Consider the following 13255-nt stretch of genomic DNA (forward strand, 5'->3'; position numbering starts at 1 on the left):
ACCCAATCACAACTCGTGTAAAGTTTCGCTTCGCCAGCACAAAAAATCAATATTATTGCATGTCATCGATCATGACACTGGCCGTTTGAACGGATGTGCCTCGGTGTTTCTATTGATCGCTAGGTTAGCCAATTGTATATAGGTTCAAGGGAGTGAAGAGCACCTACAGAATATAATCATCAAGACTAACGACACTTGGGTCGCTGAATAAGAGATAGAAATACTTCAGGGTCTCTGCTAACCAAAATGACTCCATCTCATCAAGGAGCTCGGGGGTTGTGCTAGTGACGTCGGAAATGGCAGAGTCTGCAAGCTGTGTGCGACAGTATCGTGCAATGGACTGGAACATCTTCCATCCTTTTTCTCTCCACGTGTCATCTCCTGTAAGTCTGTACATGATAAAGACAGACTCGATAGCTTCCGGTCGAAGAATATACTTTCGGGATTGAATTTTTGTATACCCAAGAGGAATATGGTCTTGTTCAAGGCGGTTAGCAACGTAGTCCTTATGCGAAAGGACTGTAGGTTTGATAGGAAGCCCATCATTCTCGACTTTAGTAGTATCAAGGCGTGATTTCGGATTCTCTTGGGTTTCAACACTCGGCTTCGAAGCAGAAAGATGTGCATGTTCGTCGTAGTCATCAATGCCAGAATTGCTGGCCTCACGTTTGGCAATACCAGCATAGGTTTTCTCGCTAGGGGCATTACTTTCGTCAGACCCATAAACCCGCATTGGAGGAACAAGAATGGGCTTCTTTCCGGGTGACGCTTCTTGGGCTTGCTTTGCGTTCAGCAGCTCGCGCTCATACCAGGCCTCTGCTTGTTGAATGCGAGACGTCTCATAGGGATCCATGACATCCAAATACCTCGTTTCGTTCCAGGGACAATGAAGTGGGTCATCGCAAGCGAGAACCTCAAAGCCTTCAGGCATAATGCCAGTGTTTGTGGATTCGTATGCCCATACACACCCATCGGTCAATTTGGTTGCAATATCCATGTCCTCATCAATTCCAAACAGTTTTGCTCCCACGGCAAACATGCCTCCAGCGAAGCAGGTGAGATGGGTACCCTCATAAGTATACTCGATGTTTATCTCGCCATCTTCATCATTTGGACCAGGATCAGAGACTTGCACAGTAGCCAAGAAGCGAATATCTCTTTGTTCTGGTAGCATGGGCCGGAACAGCAGTGTCTTTCGCACTGGTTCCATCGAAACCTCATACATACTGCGATATTGGTCGTTAAGACCGCCAAGCAACATAAATTCTTTGGGGAGATATTCATAAGTTGAATCAGACTGTCCTCCCAAGCCAAATCGGTCTGAATTAGACTTGGACGATACAAGACCTTGTTTCTCACATTCCTTATTTGGGAACGACGTCAATTTCGCAGTCGACGTCATCTTTGTTTCTTTTTCATAGTCTGCAGGTTGAGCATCAGCTTCCAGCCCACCTTCACGCTTCTCCAAATCTTTCGGTATAGTCGTATGCTTTGTAGTGGGCTTTGGTGTGGGGGTGGGTGTTGGTGTTTCTAAGTCTCTGTCTTTGTTGACTTTAATATCCGACTTTTGACCGAGAGTTGTGAGACTTGGAGGCTTTGGAGTAACCTTTTTGCACCCAGACGCATCAATCTGCAGCGGCCACATACCAGGAAGTCTCGTGTTATTTTGCATAAGCTCGAGCTCGTCGGTGATACGTGAAATCGCATCATAATATTTATGTTCCTGGGTCAACTGAGCCAGCCGAGTAAATTCTACAGACAGAGAACCTAATTCGGCTAAAACGACACTGGTACTGGCACGGTGAGGCTGAGCTACCTGCTCACTGTGATTTTGTCAGGAATTAAAAATGTGCAAGGTCAGAAAAGAAAACTCACGGAGCCCAGTTGTAGTATGTGACAGGCATTCTGTTGGGCGTGTCAAAGGCACCCATCAGGATTTCGGCCAACTCCACTGCCTTGTCTAACAAAACTGCATGTTTTTGACCTGAAACGTCGTACGCGCCTATCAGGCCACCCAAATAACGGATCACAGTTTCGAAAACGGGAATGTCAGTTCGGAAAGAGGTCGTGAAATCGATTTTGCTGACTTCTTCAAGCGCATCGGCAAATTCATCCTTCATTCCCATAATCCATAGCGTGTCTAATGCGTCGACGAGTGTGGCGCCCCATCCTGCAAATGGGTCTCTGAAGCCACCGCTCACAGGCCGAACCTCGTCATGACCCAACGCATACTTTGTATATCCGCTCCATGCGTGCTCGAATTCTTCTTTGATGGCCGCAAGCCGTTGTTCGCGTAGGATCGATTGCGTAGAGGTCTCAACCTTAGTCATGAACTGAAGCTTGGGTAGCTTTTTGGGCTCGCCAGAGGGCAGTGGAATGAGACTGGATTCAAGGATGGGGAAATGTTCAGGCAGCTTCTCCCAGTGTTTGGTGGGCTTAGTTTCGGTCTGTAAATCTGGTTGAACCTTGGCGTGGGAATCTGGTTTCTTAGTAGTTTCGCCATAAGACTTGTCGCCAGAGGATTTGAGACCAGAGTCCACTACAGACGGTGTATCAATTGACTTGGCATCTTCGGTAGCAGGACGGGTGGGAGGTTTCTGAATTGTCTCTGGCTTCGATTTCTCGCCATCGGTTAATTCTTTCTGTTTCGCGGTCTCCTGTGTCGACGGATTTTTGGTATCCAAGGGCTGCGCTTTTGGGATGGTGGGAACTTCAATGCGATGTGTCGAATCAAACTTGATCTCGGCTGCAGCATCATGATCATGGGGAAGAATCGGGTCGTGGGGGGGAGCTGAATCGTGAGGGATCGTCGCAGGAGCTACTTTCGGATTTGCGGTTGGATCCGTCCATTGACTAGACCGTTCTCGCGATCTTATAAAATGTAGGAGAACGAGACCAAAAATGACGCTGAAAATGACAAAGGAACGGTATCTGCGATTTCGAACCATGGCGACAAGCTGTCCTGTTTCTCCACCGAGGCGGGATGTGAGAAGAATATATAAAAAGGAGAGGAAGAAGATCACGTCTTCAAGTTGCGATCAGTGGTATGCGCCAGTCATCCGTGGTAGGAAGTCGAAAGGGGAGTCCTTTGGCCCCGGACAATGGATGGGGGAGGCTATGAAGGAAGGACTGGAATGAACGTCGAAGAAACCGGCACTCATGGGCCGTGATGTTCTTCCTTTGTACACGGACAGCACATTAAGTCTGTATCAGACTTAACGCAGTGGTGAAACCAAATCACAGTCGAATGGAAGGGAATGGATAAAAGGAAGGAGGCGAGTAAGTCTGGAGGTAGTCTACTTTGTATGTCGAGTGCTACGAGTACACACCAGGTATGGCAGGTGGAGACCGCCCAGAGGGTTCGATGACTGGCTCTAGCGTTCTGAATGGGCGGACCACCACCGCAGCCTAAGCAGCTGGAGAGCCCTAACATCCTAAAGGACCTGTAAGCCGACGCCCCTATCCTCGGCGAGCGCCACATCACACCCTTGGCTGTGACAGCAATGATTGTACGTGCACTAACTAGTTTGGCAAGCATGTACTACGTAGTAATAATGAGAAAGTTAGCAGAGGCATACTATAGTATGTGTGCTAACCCCCGATCAGGCAAAGCCACTGCGGATTCTCGGGCTGCTTGGTTTGTTTTGCAAGCAACCCTAACCAGCCAATTACAACACAACACAACGGAGTACAAAGTGCACAATTGAATTGATTCTGGAGTATGCGAAGTTGCACATACCGTAGATCCTAATACGTTTCAACACCAAATTGATTGGCTATTGTCCGGTTGAGTGCACAGCTGGAGCCAATCTAGATCTATCCCCGCGTTTTGCTTGTCGGCCAATCACCGGGTTTGCCATCCCTCGACAACGTCACACGTGCCGTCTTTCCTTGCTTAACTCCGCGTTTATCACAAAGCCGTACGAGGGACTTGTATACTTTGTATATATACGTATGTACCTGCGTAGGACTAGTTAGTTCTATTCGATGAAGCATGTCTTCTATCATAATCCAATTTCACTATCTGGTCGCGAGCGCCACTATATGTTCACAGTAGCCCCGCCGGCTCGGCCTTCATTATTTGCCTTCTGGAACTGTTGGATCAAGCCAAGCACGCCGCCAGGGCCGTTGACAATCGCTTCCACCTCGTCGCCTTCTTCTACACTATCACTATCGTCTGCCTCTCCTGCCATATTCATGCGCCACGATCCCTCTAGGTTATTGTCGCTGGTAGTAACAGCTCCAGTAGAATCGTCCCCGATCCGACCAGACTGTTGACCTGAAGCATTCTTGGTGGACGCTTCGACATCGGATAGCTCTTTCACATCATCCATGGCATCACCGACACCGGGAGCAGCGCGGGATGGTCGGAATCGAGATTGCGCCCCCGTCCTAGGTGCTGAGCGCAACGCTGACGCGGAGGGCTGATGATGTGGATCGAGAAGCATCGAATGGAATGGCGAATTATACCCAGCCGCACCGCCAATGCGAGAGCCACGCAGTGTAGAATGATGGGTTTGTGGTCCTACAGTAGGTGAGTGTCGTGCGGCCATCTGGTCCCAACGCTCCGTCCGCGGAGCAACATCGGCTGGATGTGTAGATCCGAGGGTAGGGAATGGTGGAGGGGGATGGAACCTCCGACGAGCGCCGGGGGCGGCAGCAGCCCTAGGATTTGCTCCATAACTGTCTAAAAAGCCGTAGTACGAAGCAAGCATTTTTCCATCCTTGGTGGAGAAGTAATCGTCTCGCAAGTCTCCCGCCAGCCCCGTTTGGTGGGATGCGCGACCTTGAGGATTCGTTTGGGCGTCCTTCTTGAAATCAAAGACGGCAAAGGAACACACATAGCCCAATCCATCTACATGAACAGTGAACTCGCGGAAAAAATCAATCAAGCGATCGCTGCACTTTGGAAGACTGAACCAGAGCACAAAGGGAGTAAATATCATGCTAAGAATCTCCTCTAAGAAGATAACGATCTTCATCTGATACAGCATCGCAAACTCTTGCCTAACCTCGTCACTATGCAGACGCGCCGCCCAGTGATTCGGACGGTAGTGGGTGAAATTGGTCACCTCGAGAAGTGCAAATTCAGGGTCGAAAACATCGGTTTCTTCCGGAACTAGCCCCCGTGCAATAGCCCACACACTACCGAAGAGGCCGAGGTAGAAGAGCACAGTCCGATCATGAGTGATCTCAAATCCTAGGAACAGCTCCGGGTCCAAAAGTGACGCCAGTGCAAGGACTGAGGCAAGAGCTCCTGCGATGAACGCCACGAAACTCGAAATCTGCACTGTCTTATCTTTCGGGAATTGATCGACGTAGCGACTTGCGAACGGGTAGGACATGTTAATGCGACGTTGGAAGAGGTGCCAAAGTTCGTTAAACTCGCGGAATTTCCATTCTGCAAGAGGCGTGTATTGACGCGAGCCAATCTGTGATGGGTTCTTTTGGTATTCGTTGAAGTACCGGAAAAAGTAATGCATCATAAAGTAAACAACGATAAAGGGGGCGACGAAAATGTTCATGACTCCGGCAAATATGAAACGTCTTCGCAGCCCTTCACTCAAAGCTCGTCGATGAGTATCCTTCAGAAAAAGTGGTCTGACCTGACCCTGCTCATTAAACACATAGTCTAGGATACATAGGTTCAAATTCCATTCTAATGTGCGTGAAAACAACTGTCGGTTTCGAAGAAAGGGAATGGGCAATGTGAGGTCGAGTATGTCTTTGTTGAATAGAGCGATGAGGTAATTCTCTTTCCGCATCAGCCTATTGGCGATGTCGTGGGCGTCCATGCGCTGCTTAGACTGGCTGCCCATGAACCTGCGATGTCTAGCAGAGATGGCGGCAGCTGTGGATGGGTTAGAGTCCCGCAGGTTCATCAACCGACTCACAACCTGCTGCCACGATATGGTCTGTATTTCTGAATCGGAAATGTCTAATAAATAGTGGTAAAAATCATGCATGTGCCGTAGTCTGCGTATATCAAGTATATATTGGGCAAGTTTACCGATCCAAAAGAAGGTAAAAAGCCATAAGAGAAGAGTGGTTGATGTTGAAATCTTGGTCATACACTTCGGAACAAGAACGTTTTGTAGCGAAGTGCTCCCACGGATCAAGCTATAGTTCACACAGCTCGACAGAAAAGTCGTAAAGCCTACCACAAAGCCAAGCGTCCTAAAAGGGTCAGCAGGTGTGGCCCAGAAATTTAGAAATAGTAGGGTTGGGTTGCTTACAATAGGTTGAGTGCTCGGCTCATTATTATACTCCAAATACCATTCCCCAGGTAGTAGACATACACGTCCTTCAAAAAGTTATCGAGGTTCTCGACATTCGCCCACCTCCACATTGCCTTGTCCTTGGGACTTGCCGATGCCAATCCAGACAAGCCTCCTGGTCTCTGTGTTTGTTGAACAATCGGGGTGGGCAGAAACTGACCAAGTTTCTTTCGATTCCGTGGCGATTCCCAGCGCTTTCTAGATCTGGTCGACGATGGGCCGGCACCTGCGGAAGCACCATCGTGATAGTCCATTCCATGAGAGGGGGGAGCAGGCGGCTTAGGCATATCTTCGAGATCATGTCCTTCTATCAACAAGGATGCAGGGACGTCGTCATCGTCACCCTCGTCAGCTTCGGCCACGCGGGGTGACAAATGCTGCAACCACCGAGGCCGTCCTGATCTAGCTCCATTTCCTCCCGCCTTCGTAGAATAGGTATCCGATAGCTTTCGCGGCCGTCCTTGTCCCAAAAATGCAGTACTTTGTGTAGTTATCTGACTGTTCCCGGCATCATCTGGGTCGTAGTCGTGTAGAGATTCTTGAAGGTTTTCCTCGTCCAGAGCCATGGCTGCACGCTCCTCGATATCGGAGTTTCCAGAGGCTTCGTCGTCATGTCTAATAGCTTCGTAGATGGAGGGCGAGCCCGCAGGAGGGAGCATCCGCGATAATATATTTGAGTTCATCATGGCTGTTGTGGGTCGAGATTCTTTCACTTCATGTCTGCTTCAAGTGCTCAGCGTGGTGCCGCCGGTGACCCGTCCCTAGATAGGTCTGACAATGTCGCAAACAAACAACAAAGCGATGGGCAGGCAGGTGACGGCCATAAATCATGAAACCAGATGAAGGTATGACTTTTGTCTGTTTATTTCATGTATATGTGACCTAGGCTTCAGTGTCCTTGTGATGCATCAACAGATCTTTGTCAGATTGAGCAGTAAGAGAGCTCTAGGCAGGAAGCTTCGATGCGGGAGAGCAAAGAGCGCATGACGCAGTAAGTGCTTGGCATGGATCAAACACACGTGATTTTACACCTGAATAGATTGAAGACTCGTTTTATTATTTTTTATATAAGTCAGTTCTACCACTAATAAAATCCATACGATGGCCATCATCCGTTTTCATAAAGGCCGTTATTGCTAATGGGATCGACAACGCAGGTACCATGGCAACTTCGAGTTCTTCAAGGACATTCATTCATGGACTGAATCAGACCGCTACCACGAACCCGTACATTTGAACGATTCATTGTTTTAAGCTTCATCATCCCTTCCTAACCAGGTCCGTCCTTGATAAGTTGAGAGTCCTTCCTGACCGAGTCTGCTGGTCTCATTGGCCAGGCAAATGTCGGACGGCCGTTCACCGGACTACTGGAGATTGTGGATATGATATCGCCCCCATGAGAAGCTAACCAGGGCAATTAACTCGCAGGTTATTGGCCGAGTATTAAACAATGACTTTTTAGCTGCCGGCAAGGAGGATGTAGTCCTGTAGCGAATATCGTGATTCATGGTAAATTTGCTCCTGGAATTTAGTGGCCTTGTGTCCAAGTCTTGCCTTTAATCTGTTTCATCATGAATATTTTGGCGATACTGTCCTGACAGTAGAGATATACCCCGTGCGGCCAGCCTAGATGGTTAGTAATCGACTGCGATTGATATGTTTGCCTCCTCCTCAACACATCAGTTCAATTAATATTTGCCTGACATATATGCTTCATTGAACGAATTATTGCAATAATACCTCAGTGCTATTATTGATAGCAGTTGTGAATTCGTGATGGGGTAAACAATCAAGAATGTCAAGTTTGTTAGCCTGTCTTAAAAGCAAGCAGTCGAGGACCGGTAAGGGTCTCCACAGTCGGCGCCTCTTCCCTAATCAAAATACGTCGGAGTACGACGGCCACTCAGCGACTACCGTAACTACCTAATTGCTAACAACCGCACCGAAACCTCCCTCTTAATTAACAACCCTTCCATCAACGTTCCAATTGACCCCCCCTACATCCTCGCTTTCTTAGGTAAGTGCTTTATCTACAGCTACATTATTTTGCTCTTATCTCTATGGTCCTTTCTCTGCAAAAAAACGTGCGTCTGCCTACTGCTCATTGTGACGCACAGAATTGCGCTGGCTGGGTACCCCCTCCCCCCGCGCAAACGAGTATCTTCCCATCGCCGACCCATACCCCTTCTATCATGCCATCCCCTTCGAATGTGTTATTGTTACTCTGTTTTAACATTGCTATGGATTGATTTGATCACTCAGCAATAATCGTCGCAATAATCGTCTGACTAGCGTAAAAGGATAGACCGTCGTATCCTAAGCGCGAATTCAAAGAACCCAGCCAAATCGCGGCCTCGCTCCGTATCCCCTTGACAGTTTCGCAAACACTGCAGGGACTTTTCTCGTTTCCGTCGAGCGACTACGCACATACCAAGTTAGTTTCGACCAATGTGTCGCATTTCACTCCATGCGTCCCGGTAACAAGCCGTCGTTGATCAACACCCTGCCACTTACGGGGAACGGCGAACGGCATAGGCTTGCTATCGCTAGAGAACCGGTACTACCGTGAAGTCTATAGGGTACAACTTTAGAAAAAGAGCTAGGAGGATGGAGCAAGAGCGCACCAATGGGTTTCGGCGGAACTCGCTTCAACATGGTGGCATTCATAGCCGTCCTGTTGAACGACGAGCGAGTAAGAAATCTTCCTCAAAAGATCGCCATGGCATAGTATATCCGGACAGTTTTCAGCAGGGCACGATCAGAACGGTTACGCCAGATTCTGCGTCCGATGTTGGTAATCAGTCTTCCGTCTCCGAGTCCGACCACCTTTCCACCAACCCTGCCATCTCTCCGCGCTCTACTGCCCGATCCAGGAATACAGACTGGGAACGCCGTCGAGAATTTAGTCCGTATCATTCTGCTGCCGATGACGACGATTTATCAAGTGAAAGCAGAAGCCAACGCGCTCGATCACGGACAACGACTTTAGAAGATCAACGGAGTGAGATATCACCCAATTTCTTATCCAGGGCGAGAAATAGAATCGGCTCAATAAATACTTCAGCACCTTCGGCCGATTCAAAAGATTCCGAAGATTCCGTGAGCTCCATAGGCTACCCCTCGGTCGTTCAATCACCAACTCATGCGGGCCAAACCGGCAGTCGACAACGTCTGCCAAAAGCGCCCTCCGGAGGCCCTGCATTGATCACAGGTGTTTCCAGGAACCCTGCTGCCTTTGTATCTCCATTATCCAATGCCGACTCTGCCAAGATTCTTCAATTAATGAAAACAACCTGCGGCCGAATGCATGGCATACTGTCCTTCCGAACGGCTACAAATGCGCAATGGACCTCTGGTTACTGTGCAATCAATGTGGCCACTGGTAGCTTGATATACCAAGCCAAAGGTGAAGTAGCCATGGCAAAAACATTGATTCCAGATCTTCGTGGCTGCCACGTCCGAACGATGTTTGACACGGAGCTCCAATCAACATATCTTAGCGTTTCGACTTTCTCGTCTGGTCTGGGTATTCAACTCAAGCCCCATGTTAACGAGACATTCGACTCATGGCTTGCTGCATTATTATGCTGGCAGCCTATACGCCCGAAAGGTGTACAGAATAAAAGAACGAAACCCCAATCTGTAGCCATTGGCGACCGTCGAATTGCTGACCGGCGACGGAACTCCGAGAGTACGGTACAAAAGGAAGCTGCTATTATCAAAGTCGGCAAAATGCTTCTCTGGGAGAAGCCTAGCCCCTCTGGAGCACGTCCAGAATCTGGCTGGAAATCATCCACGCAACATAGAAACCACAGAACGCATTCTACGGCATGGCAGAGGGTGAGCTGTACCTTGCAGGAAAATGGCTACTTCAAGCTTTTTACAGAGGCAGACGTATCGCTACTGGCTGTCATTCAGCTCTCGCAACTATCTCGTTGTGCCATTCAACAGCTAGAACCCTCTGTTTTAGGCGATGAATATTGTATTGCAATCTACCCGCAATATGCTGCACTGTCAGCCTCAGAAACTGCGTCTCGACCTGTTTTTCTGTCATTGGAGAGCAGAGTTCTTTTTGAAGTTTGGTTTGTACTTCTACGCGCTTTCACAATACCTGAATTATACGGACCCGAGACCGCTGCTAGCGAAGACCCCAGTCGGTCACAGACTCTGATCAATCCTCCCACCCCATCCACGACCGATATGTTTCGAATAGAGAGAATGCTCTCGCTCCGGATCACAGAAGCAAAGCTGACAGGTAACAAGAATAAGAGCGAAGAATCACCCAAAAGCAAGAAGCCGTTTGATTCCAATGAGAAGTCCTTGGTTAGTGATTACTATACTGAAGTTCTTTTGGATGGTGAGATAAGGGCCAAAACGGCAGTAAAACAGAGAACATCCAACCCATTTTGGAGGGAAGAGTTCTCTTTTCACGACCTGCTTCCGATTCTCTCCAACGCATCTATTCTCTTGAAGACATTGAACCCTGCCCAAAAGGACTGGACCCTGATCGCGCATGGTCCTTATAGTCTTGATTCTCAATCCAACCCCTTGAGCGTTCTTGACGATCTCGAGTTATCGTCACATGATGCAACTTCCGGACGAGTCGATTTGCGCTTAGACGAGCTTGAACCAGGCGTCGACCACGAGAAATGGTGGCCGATTATCGATGACAGGGACCAGGTTATGGGAGAAATGTACATGAAGGTTCGCTTAGAGGAGATGATTGTTCTCATGTCCCACGAATATGAGCCCATGTCGGAGCTCCTACATATGTTCCCCAACAACCTCACCATCAATATGATTCAGCTCGTGCCTACGGAGCTTACCCGCATATCGGAGATTCTTCTTAACATCTTTCAGGTGTCAGGACAGGCTGCAGATTGGATTTCGGCTCTTGTGGAGGATGAAATCGATGGGTTCGATAGAGACACTTCGTCGACTGCCCATCACCGATTCCGGTACACGGCAAGGATACACTCTAATGACTCAAAAGAATCAGGCCAGGACCGTGAGGTTATTGTACGAGACCTCGGGCGCTCTGCGACAATCGAAGCCAACTTGCTTTTCCGGGGTAATTCATTGTTGACGAAGGCGCTTGACATGCACATGAGGCGGTTAGGAAAGGAGTATTTGGAGGAGACGATCGGAGACCGCATCCGTGACCTAGACGAAAGTGATCCCGAATGTGAGGTAGATCCGCTGAAGCTTCGGTATAGCCGACCAGAAGACTTAGAGCGCAACTGGAGGAACCTCATTGGTCTCACTACCCTCTTTTGGAAATCCATTGCGGCCTCCGCATCGAGATGTCCACCAGAACTTCGACGTATTTTTCGACATGTGAGGGCTTGCGCAGAGGATCGCTATGGTGATTTCCTACGATCAGTTACTTACAGCAGTGTGTCAGGATTCCTCTTTCTCCGATTTTTCTGCCCTGCCATTCTTAATCCCAAGTTGTTTGGCCTGATGAAGGAGCACCCACGACCTCGTGCTCAACGTACTTTGACCCTCATTGCCAAGGCACTTCAAGGCTTAGCAAACATGACAACTTTCGGTAACAAGGAACCGTGGATGGAACCCATGAATAAATTCTTGCTCTCAAACCGTACTGCTTTCAAAGAATTTGTTGATTCTATCTGCGCAATTCCAGCGGAGCGACCAGCAGCAATCGTTACTCCACAATATGCCACTCCTATTCAGATTCTGGGGCGGTTACCGCCAACGTCTCGAGAAGGCTTTCCAAGTCTTCCTTTCCTTATCGATCATGCTAGAAGCTTTGCAGCATTAACCAAACTATGGTTGCAAAAAGCGCCGGAGAAGCTGAACGAACTGGAGGAGGTTGAACCAAGCGTTGCCAAATTTCATTCGCTGGCTTTAGAGCTTCAGCGCCGAACCAAGGAATGTTTCAGCAAAGCCGAATCCGCCGAGCGTCCAAATGGAAATCTTGAGATGAAATGGGAGGAATTAGTAGAATCGATGGATCGCTCTATAACTTTCTACGATGAAGCTTCTAAACCGACTACACCTGCTGTGGAGACACCACTCACAGCCCCAGTTGTCGTTTCCAGCCATCGTAATTCCATCGGCTACTTTGCGCCAAAACCTTCACTGCCACGCCGGTCAACTGACACAACTGCGGACGGTGATGACGAAACACCACCAAGCTCTTCTTCCGCGACTTGGGAACACTATCGCCTTCCATTCGCGGTAGGTCGGTCGTCTGACCATCGTGAAAGTGGCACTAGTTCCAGGAACTCTTCCCAATATTCGTTAGAGAACCCGGACAGCTCGAAGAACCGGCAGTCAACGATAGGAAAGGAGGCATCCAGCAAGCTCCGACTTCTCGACCTTGTCCCCGGACCGTCGCGGCGCAAGAACAAGGATTCGTTTAATCATACACAATAAACTCGACCTGTCTGAACATCGATAAGCCGGACACGCATATGAAACTTATACAATATCAGACTTTCCGCAGACATTGACGTGTAAGTGCTTGCTATTGTCTTCCTTCCAAACTTCAAGTCTAATACGTCTTTTTTAGATACGACTATATACCAACATCGCTGTTGCTGTTCAATCTAGCTTTTTGCATTCCATTTGTCTCATCTTCAGAGCATCATCATTACGCTACCTGCACGATATTAATGCATTTCACCTCCATGATACGAAAACCCCCATTTCCTTGCTATAAGCATCTGTTCATTTCGGTGTTGGATACCCTCCCAATTTCTGCCTTTTCCTTTTCATCTTCTCTCGAGCATTCAAGCGGTTCCCGATTTGATGCTCTTCCCTTTCTTTGACAAACGCACTATATCTAGATTTTTGAATCCGTTCTAGGGCTTGGCTATTTGATATTCACTTACATCGAGAATGGTTCATTGCGCTTACATTGAAAAGACGGAATCAGTGTTATCTCTGTTTTCCTTGTGGGCTAAGTACATAGGTAGTCTTACAATCATATAATATTTGCTCACGCAAAC

The 13255-nt window shown here is 48.4% G+C and overlaps 3 protein-coding genes across 3 annotated transcripts; 1 reads left to right on the forward strand and 2 right to left on the reverse strand.

Annotated features, from left to right (window-relative positions):
• Nucleotides 1–69: 69 nt before the first annotated feature.
• On the reverse strand, nucleotides 70–2948 carry EYB26_004050 (uncharacterized protein; the record flags this gene model as incomplete). The annotated part of the gene is made up of 3 exons (XM_054263344.1): nucleotides 70–109; nucleotides 168–1823; nucleotides 1876–2948. 3 exons carry the CDS (start codon nucleotides 2946–2948, stop codon nucleotides 70–72), a joined length of 2769 nt encoding a protein of 922 aa, XP_054119319.1.
• Nucleotides 2949–4040: 1092 nt separating this feature from the next.
• EYB26_004051 (uncharacterized protein) lies at nucleotides 4041–6964 on the reverse strand (the record flags this gene model as incomplete). The annotated part of the gene is made up of 2 exons (XM_054263345.1): nucleotides 4041–6177; nucleotides 6237–6964. The coding sequence occupies 2 exons, from the start codon at nucleotides 6962–6964 to the stop codon at nucleotides 4041–4043; spliced, it is 2865 nt and encodes a 954-aa protein (XP_054119320.1).
• Nucleotides 6965–8904: 1940 nt separating this feature from the next.
• Nucleotides 8905–13075, forward strand: EYB26_004052 (uncharacterized protein; the record flags this gene model as incomplete). The annotated part of the gene is made up of 5 exons (XM_054263346.1): nucleotides 8905–8970; nucleotides 9030–9279; nucleotides 9343–12661; nucleotides 12740–12760; nucleotides 12817–13075. 5 exons carry the CDS (start codon nucleotides 8905–8907, stop codon nucleotides 13073–13075), a joined length of 3915 nt encoding a protein of 1304 aa, XP_054119321.1.
• Nucleotides 13076–13255: the final 180 nt, after the last annotated feature.

The sequence above is a fragment of the Talaromyces marneffei genome, chromosome 3, assembly GCF_009556855.1.
Source record: "Talaromyces marneffei chromosome 3, complete sequence".
Taxonomy (NCBI): domain Eukaryota; kingdom Fungi; phylum Ascomycota; class Eurotiomycetes; order Eurotiales; family Trichocomaceae; genus Talaromyces; species Talaromyces marneffei.